This window comes from Mauremys mutica, chromosome 4 (genome assembly GCF_020497125.1).
Source record: "Mauremys mutica isolate MM-2020 ecotype Southern chromosome 4, ASM2049712v1, whole genome shotgun sequence".
NCBI lineage: Eukaryota > Metazoa > Chordata > Testudines > Geoemydidae > Mauremys > Mauremys mutica.
The window spans coordinates 109155773-109172280 of NC_059075.1; the positions used below are offsets into that span (position 1 = coordinate 109155773).

The 16508-nt window shown below is 46.5% G+C and overlaps 1 protein-coding gene across 8 annotated transcripts in view; it reads right to left on the bottom strand.

Moving 5' to 3' along the window:
• Positions 1-16508, bottom strand: part of BRSK2 (BR serine/threonine kinase 2) — a 463971-nt gene that overhangs the window by 51201 nt on the left and 396262 nt on the right. For 5 of the 8 annotated variants that reach the window (XM_045017041.1, XM_045017043.1, XM_045017048.1 and 2 more), the window contains 4 exons: positions 12806-12970; positions 11904-12001; positions 6022-6172; positions 1624-1689 (listed from right to left, as the gene is read on the bottom strand). In XM_045017041.1, coding sequence (XP_044872976.1) covers positions 1624-1689; positions 6022-6172; positions 11904-12001; positions 12806-12970 — 480 coding nt within the window. The remainder of the gene's footprint in view (positions 1-1623; positions 1690-6021; positions 6173-11903; positions 12002-12805; positions 12971-16508) is intronic. The other 3 variants (XM_045017047.1, XM_045017046.1, XM_045017045.1) reach the window with 1 other exon arrangement.

The window sequence follows — 16508 nt, forward strand, 5'->3', positions numbered from 1 at the left end:
CGCGCCGTGAGGACGGGTAAGTTATCGATATAAGATACTTCGACTTCAGCTACGTTATTCACGTAGCTGAAGTTGCGTATCTTATATCGATTTTTCCCCTTAGTGTAGACCAGCCCTCATACAAGTGAGTACCTGGTGTGCTGTCTCAGGATCTGTTTCTCCATCTGCTGGCAAACTCAATGCTCTCCCTTCTTTTCTGTGGGAGCTGCAGGGCCCTTAAACCGTGTGTTCAATTGATTGTGTCAGTCTGTGAAAGGCTGATAGGGAGACTGTCACCATCACACCTGGGAAGTCTCTAAGGGTTTATATTTAAAGGGCCATGATTACATTAAACTGGAAAGGTTTCTGTATAAGGGAAGCAGGGCTCCTCCAGATTTGTCGTGGAACCTTGAGAAACCTTCAACTTTCCTCCCACTTCAGTGCCAAGGAGCGGCCTCTGTCCTTCTGGCTGTGGCTTTTGTTGCTGGCCCCTTAACTGGATGGATTTGTGAGTTAATGTCACAATATAAATGCCCAGTATTGTTGTTGTTATTACAGACTGTTAATTGACAGGGTGTTCCCTCTGCCACCCACTTTCCCCATGAGACTTGCACGTGGCCCAATGGGCAGGAAATCCCATAAAGACATAACCACACTGACTCAGGGTGAAAGAGATAAGGACTGGGGAAAAGATCGAGGGTTTTTAAGCACTGTCTTTATCATGTAGCATAGGAGGGCTACAATATGGTGGGGAATTACCCATGGTGTTATAGCTCGCTGTTGGCACCAGAACAGAGCTCCACCACTCTGGTGTTTAGTGTTTCACAAGACCCTCTTCCTCCAAAAGGCTAAATTAATTTTGTAAATGAACCCAAGAGTCTCTATTTAAAGTCCCAAATTTGGCAGCCTCTCTGCCCCCGCCCCATTTGCCTCTCTCTGCAGCAATTAGGAGTTGCCCTTTCGCTTATTCTTTCCCACCTACCTGCAGCTATTTCCTGAGCCACTGAGTCTGCAGCATCCTGATTCAATCTCACCCACAAATATTCCTTTTCTTTCTCTCTCTGGCTCGTGTATCTACATCAGCCTTAAAGAGCCTGCCCCTTGGCTGAAAACATTTTTCTTCTGACCCTAAAACTTCCCACCATTGCTACCACTGGCTCAGCTGCACTGGAGTTAGCAATGATGGGAGTGTAGTGTAGACAGCTCCATATGGCTGCTGGCCTTTAAAGCTCAGTGTTTTCAGCCTTTCTTAAAGCAGGTTCAGGTAAGACAGTGGTTTAAAATACCAGTCCCCTTTCTACACTGGGTACTCCCACCATTGTGAACACCCAGGGGGGCTGAATCAGTGGTAGCAATAATATGAAATTTTAGGGGAAAATCCTAATACAGACACAGCCTGTGCATGAAGCATTTTGGGACAGATTCGTATGAAGGGTTGTATATAAAAATACATAGCATTCTACTGCAGAAGACAGACCCAACCTCCCCCCTCCCCCCCCCCCCCAAAAAAAAGAACCACCGCCCACCGTCCCTGGCTCTCTCTAGGCATTAGCAGCTGCATCCCCACATGGAGAAGATAAGGGCTGCATCTTTAAGGTCTCAGCAGTGAGGTAGAGGAGAGGAACAGATTGTCAGTGTTTATACCTTTCTTCTTTGTTGAATTTGGGATTGGCTTCAGAGATATCCAGGCTTTTACTGAACATTGTTTTACTATGGCAGGAACAAAGTGAGAAAACAGAGTTACTAATATGGACATTCATAAAAGAGATTCACCTGAAAGCGTCCCTGACTCTAAGCCCTCCCAACCCACGTCCTTTTTAAAGCAAATCTCCAAAACACTTTTCCTGCTCCTTTCCGAACTATGGCTCCATCCTGAATGGTGCTGATCATCTCTTGAAGGTGCTGAGCATCCTCAACTCCCAGTCCCACTGGCTTTGGTGAGAGCTGAGGCCTTCAGCACATGGCAGAATCAGACCCCTGTAGAAGTATTCTCTAAGAATAGACTCCCAGCCTGTCATGTTCTGTGACCTCCCCAACAAACACACCCAACACCCTGCTCCGCATTACTGCACTGAAAACCCCAGCTGGAGTCCACTTGCTCACATTTCTCACTGGAGATGGACCATGCTTGAATGTGAAAATAGCAAAGCCCTCCTTATTCCTGCTGGGAATCTGAAAGCCTTTCTGGGAAGTCATTAACACTAAGCACACACTGGGCACAGATTCAAAACTGCAAACAGATCTTCTTAAAGGCCTCTTTTATTTTTCTACTCTTCGTGGCTCATTACTGCCAGTCCCACACCCCTCTCCATCCTCAAAAAGAACCATTCTGCTTTCCAAACTTGGTCAGAATCCCAGCAGCTGAGAAGCAGGACTCTAAAAGCCTCACTAAAGGAGGTCTATGTTATGTGTTAGCTCTGTGTTACGTGGATAGCTGCTCTACGCAATACAGCCTGCCAGCACTGGCTGATATTTCACTTGTGCTATTCACCTCAGCAACCCACAAGAAAAAGAATGGAAGGAAAATGAATAGTTGATGGAATCAACTTTAGGAAGTTTGAGCAAATCTTCTCAATTCTGACCCTTGCCACTGTGAAAATCCTGGCACCCCAGCAGAGCTTCCAGCTGCTGCAGTGGTAACAGGCGCCACCTAAAGAAGGGGCTGTCCGTTTCACAAGATTCTTAGTGCCATGAAATGTCTATAGTGTTCTGTGCACCTATCCCCTCCCCTCTGATGTTTCTCTTGGCAGGAGTGAAGCTGTGGCTTCTAGGAGGAGCCAAGCAGTCTGAAATGGGTGGGAAAGAAAAGCCCTGGCAGTGGTGTAGCTCAGTACCACTCTCCCCTTCAATACATTTGGGCTGGCTAAAATCAGGATAAAACCAAACCTAATCACCAGATGTGGGTGTTTGTGTGCTTTTAGTGTGTCACATACAGTCAGAGAAACAACAGGGAGCACTTAGAGGGCCCAACACCATCGTTTCAAGCAGAGCTGGATGGACAGCAGCTTGTAAGCTGGAAGCCAGTCGTCGTGCAGGACTTCACTTGTTCCACTGTTCTTCGCCAGGACTAAGTCACTGAAGGGCTATGTTTTTTCCTAATGCTTTCAGCACAAAAGCCCTTTTACCAGCCTGTTGGGTTTGAGTCCCCTATTTCAAGCTTGAGTGGCTATTCTAAGAGGATATCAAACCCATAATATCAAGCTTAGAGGCTCCTGTCCTCTAGACATTTCGCCGCCCCAAGCACAGCGGCATGCCGCGGGGGGCGCTCTGCCGGTCGCTGGTCCTGTGGCTCCAGTGGACCTCCTGCAGGCGTGCCTGCGGAGGATCTGCTGGTCCCGCGGCTCCACTGAAGCCGCGGGACCAGCGGACCCTCCGCAGGCTGCCTGCTGCCCTCCCGGCGAGCGGCAGAGCGCCCTCCGCGGCATGCCGCCCCAAGCACGCACTTGGCGTGCTGGGGCCTGGAGCCTCCCCTGGAGGCTATCACATATATCCCCTTTCTGCAAATAAACATCCCACATACAACTGGAGGCTATCACATGCATCCCCTTTCTGCAAATAAACATCCCACATACAACTGGAGGCTATCACATGCATCCCCTTTCTGCAAATAAACAGATGTTCACTGCAGTGGGACTAAAACACAAGTCACAAGGGAGTGCTTTGCCCACTGAGCTAGAGAAGCATCTCTGACAGCTTGTGAAGGAAGCAATGGGTGTATATTTCCTGGTGTTTACAGTCATTCATCTCTAACTAGGACTGTCTCTTCGGTCTCTCTTCACCTTCCCAATGCAGTACAATCCTCCTGGAATAAAGCAGTGGATATCCATCTGCCCAGACTGAGAATATCAGGGCAGCACCACCCCCTGAAAGTCACAGGACTAAGAAGAAGTGCTGCAAAATCCACCCTCTGTGGGTCACTTGCTGCTGAATACAATACAGCTAGCCTTAAAAAGCCTGATTCTTGGCTGCAGGCACCTAGCGTTTTGTTACTGACTGTTCTGACAGATGGTGCCCCTATCAGCAGTGCACCGTCCCCAGACACTCTCCATGCAGTGGCATTTGTTAATGAAGCCAGCTCATGTTATAAATCATCACACTGCCAGCAACTCATACTGTGCCATTGTCATCTACAGATGTGGAGAATGTTTGAGTAATGAAAGCTTGAGCCTGAAATAAAATAGCACCTTCCCCTTAACCTCTTCCAAAATATGCACCACTGAACTGGGCATCATCCCTCATAATGTCAGTGTGTGCCCCTCCACTGTCCTTGATCAGACCTGTATGTTTTGCTTTAGCTGAAGTTGTCTGCTGCACATACACTCCCAGTGTATCCCTTTTGATTGTCCCTGATACCTCTGGCATGAGTCCTGCCTTCTTTAACCTAGAGTCATCCCTCATTGACATGCCGCCAATGCATCTCTCTCCAGTGTCTCTGAGATAATCTCAGACATTCCCCTTGTGTCTCTTTCCACATATCACCTCGTATTGCAACATTTTCCAATTGTGGGGGAGAATGGGACATTCAAAGCAAAACAGAATATGCAGGATAATACGAGCCCTTTATTTCCCCCTTTTTGTTATGGACTCACAAGCCAAAGGTGAGAGGTGGCAGGGAGCGTTCCAACTATCAGAACACATCAGGATCAGGCCAGGAAGCTTTAGGCTGGTGGAATGATTTGCTCCTAACTCACTTTGTCTGTATCACCATTATTCCTGGTTCCTTTTTGTTGTTTCACCAAGGTAAATGCTCCCCGCAAGCAACTGCAGAGTACAGCAACTTACTAAGGCAACAGACTGTCTGCAGCTGGGGTGCTGAAGTCCACACACTGCACCAGTGGCTGTCTCAGACATGAGACCTTTATAGGCCAGCAGGGCCTCCAGGTACCAGGACTGGATATTAAAGGCAAGATGGGGAAAAGATGGATGTTTGATTCCAGTGACTACTGCTTGGTAACAGTTTGTTCCCAGGGTGCTCAGCCTTATTCTTCATTCTACCTTCTTTGGCATCAGTGGCCTCTGTGAAACACATTTCTCCAAAACAGCTACCTGATCACTATACAGATCCTTTTATTTCACAGTCGGATGGGGCGCGGGGGGGGGGGGGAACCTGGTGTCCTGTCTGACCTATGATGAAGAATCTTTCAGACATTGAATCTTAAGGATACCCGGCCATGGACCCCAGGAATAAATCCTAGCAGCTCTCGGGGAACAGTTTTCTTCACTCTAGGGCTAGAACTGCCTCAGCCATCCAACAAGAATTGCAGGCAGTTCTAACGGCCTCTGAACGTCTTTATTTCATGCTCTTCGCCCAGCTGTCAGCCAGCAAAAGGAGCTTCTGGGCACAGGAGACTCTTCCTGAGCAGATCTTAACAGCTGAGGGAAAAGACCATGTCACAAAAGCTGAATTACAAGCTAAAGCATTGACAGTATATGTACGTGTGATGTTCTTTGATACAGATTGATATATCTCTGTGTAATTCCAAATCCACATGCTTTCTTTCTGCCTTTCGTTGGTGTGGCCCTCCTGTAATGAGCGTGGAAACCGTCTCCATGGTACACCACAACCAGAAGGGCAGCTCGCATAGCAGTTCCCCTGGGGACACCATTCCCCCCCACTCCTCTCCAGCATATCACAACAGCAGCAGTTTCCTTGCATATGAGAGAACTGGAATGATATATACCCACCACGCTTAAGAAATCCAGTGAGCTATGAGCATCAGGGCCATACTGAGTTTGACAGTAGCCCTGAGAGGCACCCTGAGAGGCACCCAAAGGAGTCAGGTAGGGTTTCTCCAGATTCATACTATTCTCATGACACCAGTGTCAAGGGTCTCAGTAGGATTCTGAGTGTGGATAGGACCCTCACGCCATGGACAGAACTGAGACGATGGTGCCAGTAACCATGAGTGCTGCTTGATGTTTCTACAATGCTGGTGTGGATAGAACATTTTCTCAAACTCTTCCTGTGTATAGGGTATAGAGGGGAAGTAGGGGAGGCCAGGAGCACTGGGTTCATCTTTCCTGGCTATGGGGGCTACCTACCTCTGTCCATGCTGTGCCATTTCAATAGCTCTGCGAGCTGGGACCGGGGAACCGCCATCTGTCACACTGAGAACCTCCATCGACTTCCTTTCTGGCCGCCGCTTCCCATGCCGGTTCAGCATTGGGGAGTCCACACGCTTCCTGGGGGGATCTTTGCACAGAGAGAATGCAGTCAGCTGAGTCTGGCTGAGGCCCATCTCCCGTGCTTCAGGCTGGCACAGCCTGGCAGCCCTCCCTCAGCAATCCCCCTCGCACCTTCCCCCACAGAGAGAGGGCTGATTGTCCCCTGACGAAGGGGAAGGAACATTTGCAATCTCCTCTTCCCCAAATCTCAAATTTCATCTCTTCACAGCTGCCAAACAATGCATATGTCTCAGATGCTGCTTGGAAACCTTCAAAAACCAGTCAAGGTTGATCTACCGAGCATGGGATGGGAGGGGAGTGAGTGGTGTGGGGAAGAGAATGATTTAGGCCTGAAAGTTTGGGGGTTTCTTTCCCCTCTACTTTCTTTTTACATTAAAAATTAAGGTCTTGTCTACTCTGGGTGACTCTATGGTGACTGGAGAGCTAGTGAAATGTATCTATATATGGTGTTTATATGGCACTGGAGTAACTGAGCACTTCACACTCTGCAATGTGTTCATCCTCACAACACTCCTGGGAGGTAGGCCAGTGCTGGTATCCCGATTTCATAGATGGGGAGCTGAGGCACTAGAAACCAGATTTCTAAAGGTATTTAGGCACCTAAAGATGCAGACAAGAGCCTAGAGAGATTTTCAAAAGCACCAAAGTGCCTAATTCCCATAGAAATCTGGATCTTTAGTTGCTTAAATACCTTGAAAAATCTGGCCCTAAGTGACTTGCACAAGGTCACACAGGAAGTCTGTGGTGGTGCAGGTCTCCTGAGTCCCCAGCTAGTGCCCTAATCACTGGGTGATCCTGACTCTGATGGTAGCACACCCATACAGCAAGTGAGAGGAGAAGGGATTTGTTTTTAAAGTGAGGCTGTTTAAAACCCTTTGTTTGTTTGTATCTGTAAAGCCCTATCTAATTCCAATGACTAATGAATACCTTAGAGAGAGGACATTGTTTGCCTCTTCCATTGGAGAGCTTCCAACAAACATTCTCTGAGACCCTTCCCCCACCAAGAGATCTGGTATTTCATAGAATATCAGGGTTGGAGGGGACCTCAGGAGGTCATCTAGTCCAACCCCCTGCTCAAAGCAGGACCAATCCCCAGAGATATTATTACCCAGTTCCCTAAATGGCCCCCTGAAGGATTGAACTCACAACCCAGGGTTTAGCAGGCCAATGCTCAAACCACTGAGCTATCTCCTGGGGGAACATTCCTGATACTTCTATTAATTATTAATTAATAATAATCATCATCAATATTGATACTCTGTTTATTTTTGTTACCCCATCCTCCACTGCTACCTCCACCCACTTGCTTGTTTCATCTCTCTCTTATGTCCCTTGTCTTCTAGACTGTAAAGCACCATAGGACAGGAACTATTATTTACTATATGTGCAAACAACGTGGAGCACAATGGGGTCCGACCAATGTGAGGCCTCTAATCATTTTTAATATTTATCATTAACAATAATAGTTCTCCTGTTAAAAAGGAAGCAGAAAAACAAACCAATAAATCAAAGAGGCAGCAAGATCCAAGAAAACAATAACAGTGAGCGACTTCAACTGCACACAAACGAACTGGTCAAACGTGACATTGGGACAAGGTTTACAGAAATAATTTCTGGACAATTTTAATGATTGCTGCTTCAAACAGCTAAGCCAAGAAGAGAAGCTGTTCTCCACTTAGTCGTACGTAACATGCTACTGTTGGTTCAAAAAGGAATTGTAGCTGAATCACGAAGCAACAGTGACTGGAATTTAATTAAGTTCAATGTTTTCAGCAAAGGGATGATATCAAAGACTAGCCTGGGGACACTAAACTTTAGAAAGGGAGACTTAAAAATAAAATAAAAGATTAAGCCAGTCTGAGAGAGGCTAACTCAAAAGCAAGGAAAGGAAAACCCTCAGATACGGCATGGGGGTTACTTTGGCAGAGTAGCAGAGTCACATAAGGTATGATTAACCCCCAACAACAAAGGAAGCAAGAAGGGAAGAAAAAAACCTGTCTAATCAAATGCCAAGATTCAAGGGGTAATTTGAGCCAAACCAGATCAAAATAGGAGGCTTCAACAAATGGAAATCCAGCCCAAGTGACACCCATAACATGGAGCATTAAGTACGTCAAGACAAAGTCAGGGGACTGGACTCGATGACCTCTCGAGGTCCCTTCCAGTCCTAGAATCTATGAATCTATGAAATGTAAACTGGGAGTTAGGAGAGAGCTAAGAAAGACTATGAAGTGCAATTAGTCAAATACAAATTATCAGACATCTTGCAAATATATCAGAGGCGGGAAGCTTGTGGACAGGACAGTAGGTCAGCTGGCCCATCAGGGAGTAACGGGAGCAGTTAAGGAGGATAAGGATATTGCTGAGAAACTAAATGATTCCTTAGCATTCAACTCCACCACATAAGATGTTGGGGAGATATCTACCTATTTTTTAAACATATTAAAGATAAGGAACTGTCCAAAAACTAATAACAGCAAGTCATTAGGGTTGGCTGGGATATACCCAAGACTTCTGCAGGAACACAAGGATAAAGTGGCTGAGCTGCTAACTAAAATATTCAATCTCTCCTTAAAATCAGTTACTATACCAGAGGGTTGGAGGGCAGCAAATGTTGAGCAATCCTGAGAATTACAGGTCAGTGAGTCTTACTTCAGTTTGGTGTCTTTCTACGCTGGCATGGACATATTCTTAGGCTGGAAGACCAATGAACTATGAAGCATATTTACCAAGGAATATTGTTACAGGATGCCACTCACGTTGTCACCAAAAGCTGAGGTGGTGCGTAAGAATGCCACAGACCAAACATTCAGCCACACTGTCTTAAGGACCTACCAAGAGATCGATCTGTGGTGTGCTCAATCTGCAAGGAGGCTACATCCTTTTGGGATTTGCCTTTGTGATGATGATGATGAAGTAACCAAGTTGCACTGATAATTAAATACAGTTATCCTGCCACAGGCTGAAGGCAGCTGAAAGCAAGTTGGAGGCAGGCTGGAGCGTGTCATGGTTATGCAGGGTTGAGGAGACGACACTGTAGATTTGGAGGAAGCTGTGTCACATGTTTTGCTTTACAAAGGGCTCCACAACAGGAGGGCTGGCCCTGCAGACTCCCCACAGCTGCCCTTCCACCACATTCTCCATTTAACCTTCAAAGCATCATTTTGCACTGAAGGTTCCTCTGACACAAGAGAAGATCTGTCAGCTTGTATCTTAGCTTCCAACCTCTCAGGTCCGATTTGCAACAACGTCAGAGGACAGAAGCCCTCCCCGCAGAAGCTAAACTGGTGTTAACAAAATACCAATGAACAAGATTACACAGCAACGTGGAGAGCAAAAGGAGGAAGGTTTCCTGCTTGTGCACTTCTGCTCCCGGTGAAGCTTTGCAGCGAGAAAAGTAATAGAACATTGCCTCAAATGATGAAAAAGAAAACTTTCTCCTACTTCTCTGGGAAAGAGAGATCTTCACACAGAGTGAAACAAACACAAAAAGGAAACCAGGAAGGGAAGGATAGTTTATTGAGATAGAGTATGATCTCCCCTTTAGCTTCAACTGGAATTCAGAAGCCTATGCTCACAGCGTGCATCCATTCTTTCCAAGCTGTACCATACAAAGAAAGAGGAAGAGTTCAGTATGTGTGCAGGTACTTTTTTTTGGTAAGTGCTCGGGCAACACGCATCTCTGAGGAATGTGGTCTCTCAGAGCAGTTACGATTAAATCCATTACCATTTCCCTTCGCTCTTCCTCTTCTCTCTTTGAGCAAGGTCAGTGCTCATGGCTAATGAGGAGATATTCATCAGAAGCATGATTACTCTTACTTAAATTTTGCCCCATGTTCCCAGAGACACTGCTGGCAGCAGAGGAGATGGAAACCCCCTCTGGGAAAGGAAGTAGATCTTACTAACACTCAAATAATAATGCTTGGGGAGTCTACAATGTGCTATCACAGCACAGTGCTATATCTGGCTCAAAGATAGCCTACCTCTATGGGGGAACTCTTTCTCACCCGATGTAGAAAATTCCAATTCAGATGGTCAGTATTTGAACCAGCAAGTGAAAATGTTGTGGGAGGTACAGGATTGGGAGATGGGAGAAGAGGTATATGACATAGTTAGGGCATGGCTTTGCATTCACGTATGCATTGGAGGTAATGATTCAATCACCGCTGCTACTGCCGTTCAATAGCAAAAGTATCTGTGACTTAGGGGAGCCCTGGCCCTGTGTTGCAAAATCATCTATCTAAGTCAAAAGTCAATGAGCCACCGTAGGAAGACAGGAATACACAGACATACACATACACATACAAATATACACAAAACGTATGTGGTAGTGATATACTGTACATGCGATTAAATAGATAAATTACAGAACCATGTAATAAACTGAATTTATCAGGCACCTTTGACCACATTACCTACACTCTGCCTACTAACCCATCTCCATCAGGAGCATACGAACGTTCCAAACTCCCTGCAGCTTCAAGCAAGTCACATTGTTAAAAATCAGCCTGCCAGGTCAGTGTTTTATAGTTTCCTCCACATATGAGATTTCTTGGAAAAACTGCACAGACTTGAGGCCCAGGGCATGAGTCTTGGAGCAGTGACAGATTTAAAGTTCAATATTTCATCACACAGTAGGACTGGGAGAGTCCAAGCATTTCAATGGGATAGGCAGCACTTGCTTCTAGCTCTGAAGGTCATGAGATACTAGGCCTAAAACCACCACACTACTATGTACAGAAATGCTATTTCAGGTACTTTTCTAAAATTTTATTAGTTACATATTTTTGATTCCCTTTGAGTCATGTATAGTTGAAGTCACTTAGAACAGCAGTTCTCAACCAGAGGTTCGAGGCCCCCTGGTGGGCCGTGAGCAGGTTTCAGCGGGCCCGCCAAGCAGGACTGGCATTAGACTCACTGGGGCCCAAGGCAGAAAGCCAAAGCTACACCTCCCTAAGCCCCACCACCCAGGCCAAAGTTGAAGCGTGAGCAGCTTAGCTACACAGGGCCCATTATGGTGTGGGGCCCTGGGCAATTGCCCTGCTTGCTACCCCCTAATACTGGCCCTGGTTTTTATATGTAGAAAAACAGTTGTTGTGGCACAGGTGGGCCGTGGAGTTTTTATAGCACATTGCAGGGGCCTCAGAAAGAAAAAAGCTGAGAACCGCTGACTTAGACTGTAAGCTCTTTGGAGCCAGGAATGTCTTTTTGTTCTGTGTTGGTACAGCATCTAGCACAGTGGGGTCTATGCCTGTGGCTTCACAATGCAAATAATAAGTAACAATAGAACTACAAGAGCACTACAGTGGTAAAGGAGCACCTGGCTATACAGGCAAAAGGATACAATGTGTAAGCCCAGTAAACATGTTTGAAAATTGTTCTAAAATAACTCTATTTTAGAACAATTACTGCAGCGGAACTCATTCGGTATGGCCTGTGCAACTACAATGTGATCAGCTGTATTTCAGGCTGCTAAAACCTTTCTAACGCAAATACAAAGGCCTGTCACGCTGGCAGAGAGGTATAAAAGGGCCTTAGTGTAGCTGAGAAGCAGACCTTTTACGTTTAGCTCAACAGCACAGTTGACTTCCCCAGGTTGCTGGAGCCTCGGAGAACATTAGTACCATCATAGCCTGTTTCAGTGGAAAAGGGGAGGGAGAATGCCAACAATAGGAAGATAAAGCCAAGAGGGACACACTGAAATGGGTCAAAGGTGACTGGGACCACATTTGAAATACCAATTTCATTCCGAGGGGGCAGGTCCTCATCCTCATGACTGGGATACCTCTCTTTCCGATCAAGGAGAAGAAAATAAATCATTTTCTCTTGGTTTTCTCTGAAAAAAATAAATGAAGGGAGAAACCTTCTAACTTGCTGCAGATGCCAGAGAAAAAAAATGCAGATTACCCTTCCCCCATCAAACACAATAGTTACAAATGTTCTAAATAACCCAAATCTAATTATCTCTTTTCTTATCTGGCCCCTGGCACCATATTATCTGAGTGCCTTGACAACATCAATAGATTTGATCCTCCCAAGGCCCCTCTGAGGAAGGCAGGAGTACCACCATTGTACAGGGTAAATATAAGTGAATGGCCCAAGGCCAGACAGGAAGTTTGTGTCTGAGTCAGGAACTGAAGCTAGATCTCCTGGGTCCTAGTCTGGTGCCCACTAGATGATCCCTCATAATGCTTAGGAAAGCTGGCAGAACTCTGGAAACTGAAGTCTTTTATTTACCAACAGATGCAGGCACCGCACAGGCAGTAACCATGCAAATTCCCCACGCTGTCCTGCCCATGTATGTTAATCCTCACCTGCAGATATCAACTCTGGAGGTTGAGAGAGGCAATTCTACCCTCCATGGGTCATTCAGCCCTTGATCTCTCTAACAAGGATGTCAGTTGTGATGGTAATTTATGTGATAGAGGGGCACCTATGCTTTAAGAAATACACTGAGACCTCCTGCTCGCTCCCAACTAATTTCCATTGAACAGCCAGGGCAGGAGAAATGACTATCAGTCCCTCCCAATTGGGGCCATTTTGGTATCAGTGCTCTAGAAATAAAAGGTTCCATATCCCATTTCTAATTGCCTCTAACCCTCTGACACCAAATCGCTGTTAAGATTGAGTGAATGCGTACTCTTCCGACAACAGGTCCTGTAAGAGTTTATTTCGGTCGCGGAAGCAACCTAACGAGTGCATGCTGTCTAACACGTCTGGATCAATGTCCTCCAGGGAAGGGAGAGAACGAATCTGCACCTTTCGAGGAATTGGTTGTTCTGGTTCTGGTTCATTCTTACCCCCTCTGTAATTGAGAGAGAAAGAGACAGAGAAAGAGAGGTGAGCAACAAGTGAAACCCTTGCTCTGAGATAGAGGCTAAAACAACAAATGGAAAAAGAATGTTAAAATTCCACTGAGATGTCTGGCCTTGGAAGGCAGACAGAAATTCCCTTCAGAACAAGTTCAATGGGAGTTGAGAGTGATCAGTATCTTGCAGGATTGGGCCTTTAATGAGAAACTTCCCTGTTTGGGCAGAAAGGCAATAAGAGCTCCCATTGTACTAAACCTAAACGAACTAGCAGCTGCTTAGGGCATGGCTACACTTGCAGATGTAGAACGCCGGGAGTTAAACCAGTCCTCGGAGACCGCAGGAGGGAAAGTGCTGCCGTGTGTTCACACTGTCAGCTGCAAGCGCACTGGCGTGGCCACATTAGCAGTTCTTGCAATGACACACAGCAGTGCATTGTGGTAGCTAGCCCAGTGTGCAAGTGGCTGCAGGGTGCTTTTCAAATGGGGTGGTGGTGGAGTGTGACAGGGAGTGTGTTGTGTGTATGTGGGGGGAGAGACTGTGTTTTGGGGGGCAGAGAGTGTGTCAGCATGCTGTCTCGTAAGTTCCCACAGCGGCAGGGGGAAACCCCGACATAAGTCCCGACATCGCCTTTCTCTCTCACACATGCACAAACACCTGCCTCTGCAGCAGGAGCATTCCACAGTAATGGTTATTTTGTCCCAGAGCAGATAAGCATGCTGGCTGTCAGAAACAGAGATTTGAAAGGGGATAGCCGCATGCCTGCAGCCGAGTTCAAAACAATGACCAGAGTGGCCACTTGACTTCAACGGATTATGGGAGGCCAATCACAGAGCAGTAATGCAACATGTCATCCACACTGACACCCTGGCGTTTCAGCCAGGGCACAGCAAGCTCTATGCTTCTTGTGGAGGTGGATTACAAGGAGCGCTCCAGCCACAGAGTCCAGGCTCTCAAAGTGCCTTACCAGTGTGGACACCTCAGGAGTCAGGGTGCCTGGGGCTGATTTAATGTGCTCTAATTTGCAAGTGTAGCCAAGGCCTTAGTGTCCCAATATCTTACAGTTATAAATCACTCCACTTAGAGGTGCTGCGTCATGAGCAGATCAGACCTTGGGCTAAGTGAAGTTGAACAATTTCCTCCCAAAGTTTGAACTGTGAACAAGCTGACATCACCCACCTCTAATTTTAACAGAGATGAGCTTCAGAGCAGTCCAAACTTTCCAAAGTGATTTAGGGTACCTCAATTTTCTGGTGCCCAAGCTGAGAAATCTTAAATAGGCCTGATGTTTAGAGGAAGGTGCTAGGCACTTTCTAAAAACCATTATTTAGGTACCTAAATACGCACTTAGGGTGTGTCTATACTGCAATAAAAAACCCTCAGCTGGCCTGTGTCAGCTGACTTGGGCTTGCAAGGCTATAAAATTGCAGTGAACATGTTCAGTCTTACGCTGGAGCCTGGGCTCTGGGACATGCCCCCTTCATGGGATCCCAGAGTCCAGTCTCCAGCCTGAGCCTGAACATCTATCTGCAATTTTATAGCCCACAGCCTGAGCCTCGAGAGCCTGAGTCAGCAGATACGGGCCAGCCACAAGTGTTTTATTGCCGTGTAGACGTACCCCTAGATACCTATCTTTAGACAACCATGTTTGAAAATTCTGGCCCAAAGGCCTTGCCCAAGGTCAGTGGCAGAGCTGGGAATACAAAAGCAAATCAGTAAAAGGAGCACAATACTTTTTAAAAGGTGACTAAAACAAGCTTCTTATATAAATTGTCTCATTTCATTCACTAGAAGCAGGAAATATTGATTATTCACTGCAACAAAAAACTCTGGCTATACATAACATGCCAAGGTTTCGTTCCAGATATAGTAGACAGAATAATATAAAGTGCAAGCACATTGAGCATCCTTTGAGTTCATTCACAGGGCATCGAATCCTGTAACCTGTACCAAGCTCAGACAGATGGACTTGGCGCTGGGGTTCTTGAAGGAGTTGGGCAGGGAAAAATCCTGCATTTTCTCGAGAGGCTCTATGGATGCCATGGCAGCCTCAAGACTATAGTAGCCTTTTTGTATGGTGGTCTGCCTTCCTTATGCAGCGGAGGGGCATGGGTAGTGAATTCAGATGTGGTACAGACCCCCCACTGTGGGCTACAGGAACCTGCACCAAATGCCCTGCCGTGTCCTTTGTGGCATGCGGAGTTGGGGGCAGAATTTTCCCTTTGATGGCTGGAGGAAATAATCCAAACATGTTCTACAAATAGTCACGCAATTTAACCCATTCTGGGCTTGTGCTGGTCCATGCATCTACACAGGAGAGGGATGGGGTGCCAGGTGTGCACTTAGTGCCTGGATGGGCTACCTCCATTGCAGGTCACAAGGCACAGGACATGGCAGCCACTGTAAGGCCGAACAGGTGAGTGGAGAGAGGTTCCACTCCTCAAGGCACCAGCCAGAGCAGCGGAGCACAGCGCTGAGTAGGGAGCAGGCTGTGCCAGGAAAAGGGCAGGTACAGCTTACTTCCTCCCAGGGAGCAAGGGCAAAACAGAGACTGAACTGTGAGACTCAGAGCCACAATTCAGCCTCTGTTGTGTGCCAGGGCAGTGCAGCTTCGTGCTGCACCATGGTCAGTGCAAGGGGTACGGTGCCAATCCAGCCCATTGAAGCGGCTAAAACTAATTTTAAAGATGTATCCTCTGCACTGTTCACAGATTGAATGTATTACCATAGATCACTGAACGCACCTGGAAAGACTTGCTAGGGATTCTTACTCTCTCTCCCATCTCGGTGTAACCATTTTTTTTAGCTCTGGAAAAAGAGTACTCAACAGATGCAGTGCAGCAGATACAGGTAAAGCCAGTTTACACAAAACACACTCAAGGCCTAATCCTGCAGGTGCTTACTGCCAGGTTGTGAAGCCTTTACTCACATGAGTGAGCCATTACTCAAATAATCCCAGTGAAGTCAATGAGAATGTTAATGGGAGGGCTACTCTGTGAGTCAATGAAGCCAAACAGAGGTGAGACACAGTTAGCCGTGTGAGTAAGGGTGTCACCATCCAGCCCGTAATACTTACTACCATCAGTAGGTTCACTGGGGACAGATACAGCCATTACTTACATTGGTATAAATCCAGAGTAACGCTAAATCAGCATGGCCCAGATTCTAGCTCCTTTACATGGAGTAGTCCCATTTATTTCAGTGGCTCTCTCTGTGGAATAAGGGACTACTTAACACAAGTAAAGGAAACAGAATCTTGCCCTCTGGATTTTCACTAGTGTTAAATGGGATCAGACTTCATGGAGACTACTCATTCAGGGTCAGGTTCTGACCCAATTCCTCTGGCTGAGTAGAGTCCTACTCCACCTAAAAATCCTATGGAAGTCAATGGGATTATTTGTGGAGTAAGGTACTCCTCAGCATGAGTAAAGGTACCAGAATTCTGATCCTGAGGGTCAGATTCTGATACACCTGATCATGTTGAGTAATAACGTACTCCAGGAGCGGTCCCAATCATTTCAAAGGCACTACTCC